Below are 3,532 nucleotides of genomic sequence, written 5' to 3' on the forward strand. Positions count from 1 at the left end.
ATTTTCTCTGATTTCTATCAATACTTGTATTGTATTTTCATTGATGTTTTTGTCTACAAACACAAAATCGAAAAGAGAAATGAGTATAATAGATACCCAATTTATTATTCAATTTAAATTGAATGTACAATTAAAATAGAATTAGATTGCTGGATTTTTTTTTCTAATTTCTATCGATACTTATATTGTATTTTCATTTCTATCCCATTTTAAACCAATGTGATGCTCTTGTCTGCAAACACAAAATCAAAAAGAGAAATGGGTATAGCTAATAAGAAAAGAAAGAGCAAAATTTTTTCGGAAAAATACAGATTGAGTTTTTTTTTTTTTTTTTTTTCCATCAATATTTAAGAAATTAAAACTTAACAATAATCTAGCATAAAACCCTTTTGGTTTTTTTTGCCTCTTCTTCTTATTCCCAGAATTTAATCGTCTCCGACATCCATCCGTCCATCCACCCACCCATCTTCCTCAACCAGATAAAGATGGGAAGCAACTTTCAGACCTGGAAAGCACAGAACCCTTCTGAGTATTATTAGTCGGACTAGTTGGTGTTGATCTTGGTGAATCCAAGCTTCGTCTCAGAATCTGTCTCATGGCGGATATCAAATGAACAGTTGGATCAGATGGAGGAGACGATGACTTGAACTTCTTCCTGAAACTCATGTGTCTAGCCATGGCTTCTTCTGTGCTAATAAGCCTCTCCGCCCTTATAATTTCATCTTTAACAGCTTCTGCACATAACCCACATATCCATTTTCCCTGATACCTTTCACGAACTCTTTCTATATACCCTGGTGTACATTCCTCTGTCAATCCACAGCTCTCGCACTTGGCAAATTCCACTTCGTTTATCTGCGCCGCCACCAGCTTTGTCCCCGCCGCCTGACTTTCTCCCGCCGCCGCTGTTGAAACCACCATTAATGGGTCACTCAGTATTGTTGCAGACATTGCCGGTGAATCTGCAAATCATACGCGTCTGGCCAAATTAATATGGTTTTACCACAAATCTTGATATTTGTTGTTAGTTGGTTTTTCTTGTTTTAGCAGCAAATAAAGCTGTCAACTTTATTTTCTAGATCAAAATGGACTTTTCTCTTTCCATTTTCCTTTTGCTAAAAAAAGCCAAAGCCCATGTGGTTGGAAAAATTTTCTAAAGATGGTTTAATTTTTGCTTTCCCCCATCTAAAAAATCATATTAATCTCTCTTTCTCTCTCCCTCCCAAATCTCAGAGAAGAAGAGAGGGAGAGAAAAGGATACTTTTGGTTCAAGTAAAGGAAAAGAAGAAAAAGATGAAACTTGCTGAATTCAATCAAAAAAGATTCACCCTTTAAAACGACAACTACAAAGAAAGAAGAAGAAGAAGAAGAAGAAGAAGAAGACGAAGAAGAGAGATTACCAGCAGAAGCAGATGATGATTCTTTCTTCTGTAACTCTGTATCGTTCACTACTTCTGCTATGTTGGATTTAGAGAAAATCTTCTTCAACGTATATAGAAGATGTTATCTTTCTTTCTCCCACTCTCCTTCTTCTGGTTTTCCTTCTTCACCAAAGAAAATCTCACACATTAAAACCATTTCAAACACAAACAAAATCCTCTTCCTCTTCTCCAAAATCCCAGAACGAAACCAACAACTGTCCACTGAAAATACCAGACAAAATTCTCCACTGAAAAGCAGAACAGTACTGAAACGGCGGATGGAGAGAGAGAGAGAGAGAGAGAGAGAGCGAGAGAGAGAGAAGAGTAAGGAGAGAGAAGCCAATGATTGAGGCTTTAAAGGAGAGAGTGAAACCGTAGTATGGTCCACGTAAGCAATCCTTGCTGGCAGTAAATCACGGCCGTTGATTTTCTAATTGCCAGCTAATGATGATCGTGTTCGGCGACTCCATCTCCATTGTCCGGCGAAATTTTATAATGTAGACTTCTCTTAACCAATCAGAGACCACCACATGCCCACCTCAAAACGTGTAAGGTTCTTGTGTTTTTCAAGTATTAATTTCCTTTTATTTTTTAATTTGATTTTTTGAGTATATAATTCAATTATTCAAGACCGTATAATATATATATATATATGTTCACTTTTGTCGTTTCTTGCAAGCAATTAATTATTAATAGCAGAATTAATCACTACTTAATTCTCAGTTTAGGCAGTTGAACTTGGTCAATTGATTTTTTTTTTTAAAAAAAAAAAGATTTTTACAGATTTTTTGGGTTCTAATAATGGAATGATATAATTATTAAACGTAAATTATCATACACGATTGAATTTTTGCAAAAATATATAATATCAAAATATAATGAAAAATTTGAATTTATACTAAAAATATTAAGCATCTTGAGCAAAACAATGGATTATAATTGTTTAATTTTAGAGAGTTAAATAATTTCGGATTGTAATTTTGATAAAAATTATTATTTATGAAATCTTAAATCAGGACTATAATAAGTTTTAAATTATATCAATATTAAGAATGTTTATGATAAACTTTTTAGAAGCCCTCCCAAAGCATTTAGATTCAATTTAACTTTAATATGTAATTCAAAAAAAAAAAAAAAAGAAGAAAAAATCAGGTCCAATTAAATTTAAAGGAATTGAATTAAATAAAATATAATCAATCCACGTGAAGCATTATTAACTCATTAAATCATAATTAATTATACAAAAATTAAAGAACTAAGTAGATTAATTTTTTTTTGATTATATACAAAAATAAAATAAAATAAAACAAAATATATGAGAATTGAGATGGCACAATCATGAGTGTAATAATTGAGGTTGGAAATAGTGGAATTTACGCAATATCTTGTTGGTGATTCCTCATGGATGCAAATCACATACAGCAACGAGTCTTGTTTATTAATTACATATTATTTAATTCACATATATAAACAAAACAAATATCGAAATTATTAATTGGCATCAATTGTGAAAGAGACTTGCACTTGTGAAGAATAACTAAAAGGAGATGATAACCCACTCAAATTCATCATATTTATCTTTCAAATACCAATTTTTTTATTATCACACAATTTTTTTAAAAAAATAATTTTAATAAAAGAAAACTCTTATTTTAGATATTGAAATTTAAAATAAAAAATAAATTCCGGTTTGATTTTTTTTTTTTTTTTATAAAACAAATATTGAATACAGATAATATATTCAACATGAACTTTATCTGATTATTTGATATATAAATACATAATTAAAAATATATTCATTAATATATATTTATGAATATAATATATTATTTATCATATAAATATAATTTTTTTTATAATTATAAAAAACGTTAAAAAATATTTGTATATATATATATATATATGTAGGAGTTGGGTTTGGACAGATTTTGAAAAGCTAAACTTAAACCAACATTGAATCATCCTCTTTTGTTACTAACATTAATCTTTTACCTGACCCAAACTTGTGCATATGTCATAGAATTATGTTGGATCAAATTCGGATAGATTGAATTAAATAAATTCGAGTACAAAATGTCATTAGTGTTTTAGAGCTAGAGTATGTTTCCCAT

At 30.2% G+C, this 3,532-nt stretch overlaps 1 protein-coding gene across 1 annotated transcript; it reads right to left on the reverse strand.

Moving 5' to 3' along the window:
* Positions 1 to 265: 265 nt before the first annotated feature.
* On the reverse strand, positions 266 to 1,668 carry LOC110824648 (DUF1677 family protein (DUF1677)). Its single transcript, XM_022055183.2, has 2 exons — positions 1,401 to 1,668; positions 266 to 962 (listed from the first exon to the last, which is right to left on the reverse strand). The coding sequence occupies exon 2, from the start codon at positions 949 to 951 to the stop codon at positions 472 to 474; it is 480 nt and encodes a 159-aa protein (XP_021910875.2). The 5' UTR covers positions 952 to 962; positions 1,401 to 1,668; the 3' UTR covers positions 266 to 471.
* Between the last annotated feature and the right edge of the window lie 1,864 nt (positions 1,669 to 3,532).

Source organism: Carica papaya, chromosome 4 (assembly GCF_054855325.1).
Source record: "Carica papaya isolate Zhongbai chromosome 4, ASM5485532v1, whole genome shotgun sequence".
NCBI lineage: Eukaryota > Viridiplantae > Streptophyta > Magnoliopsida > Brassicales > Caricaceae > Carica > Carica papaya.

Excerpts from the sequence above, each read along its gene's own strand:
- LOC110824648 (XM_022055183.2), bottom strand. The coding sequence starts at position 951 with ATGTCTGCAACAATACTGAGTGACCCATTAATGGTGGTTTCAACAGCG.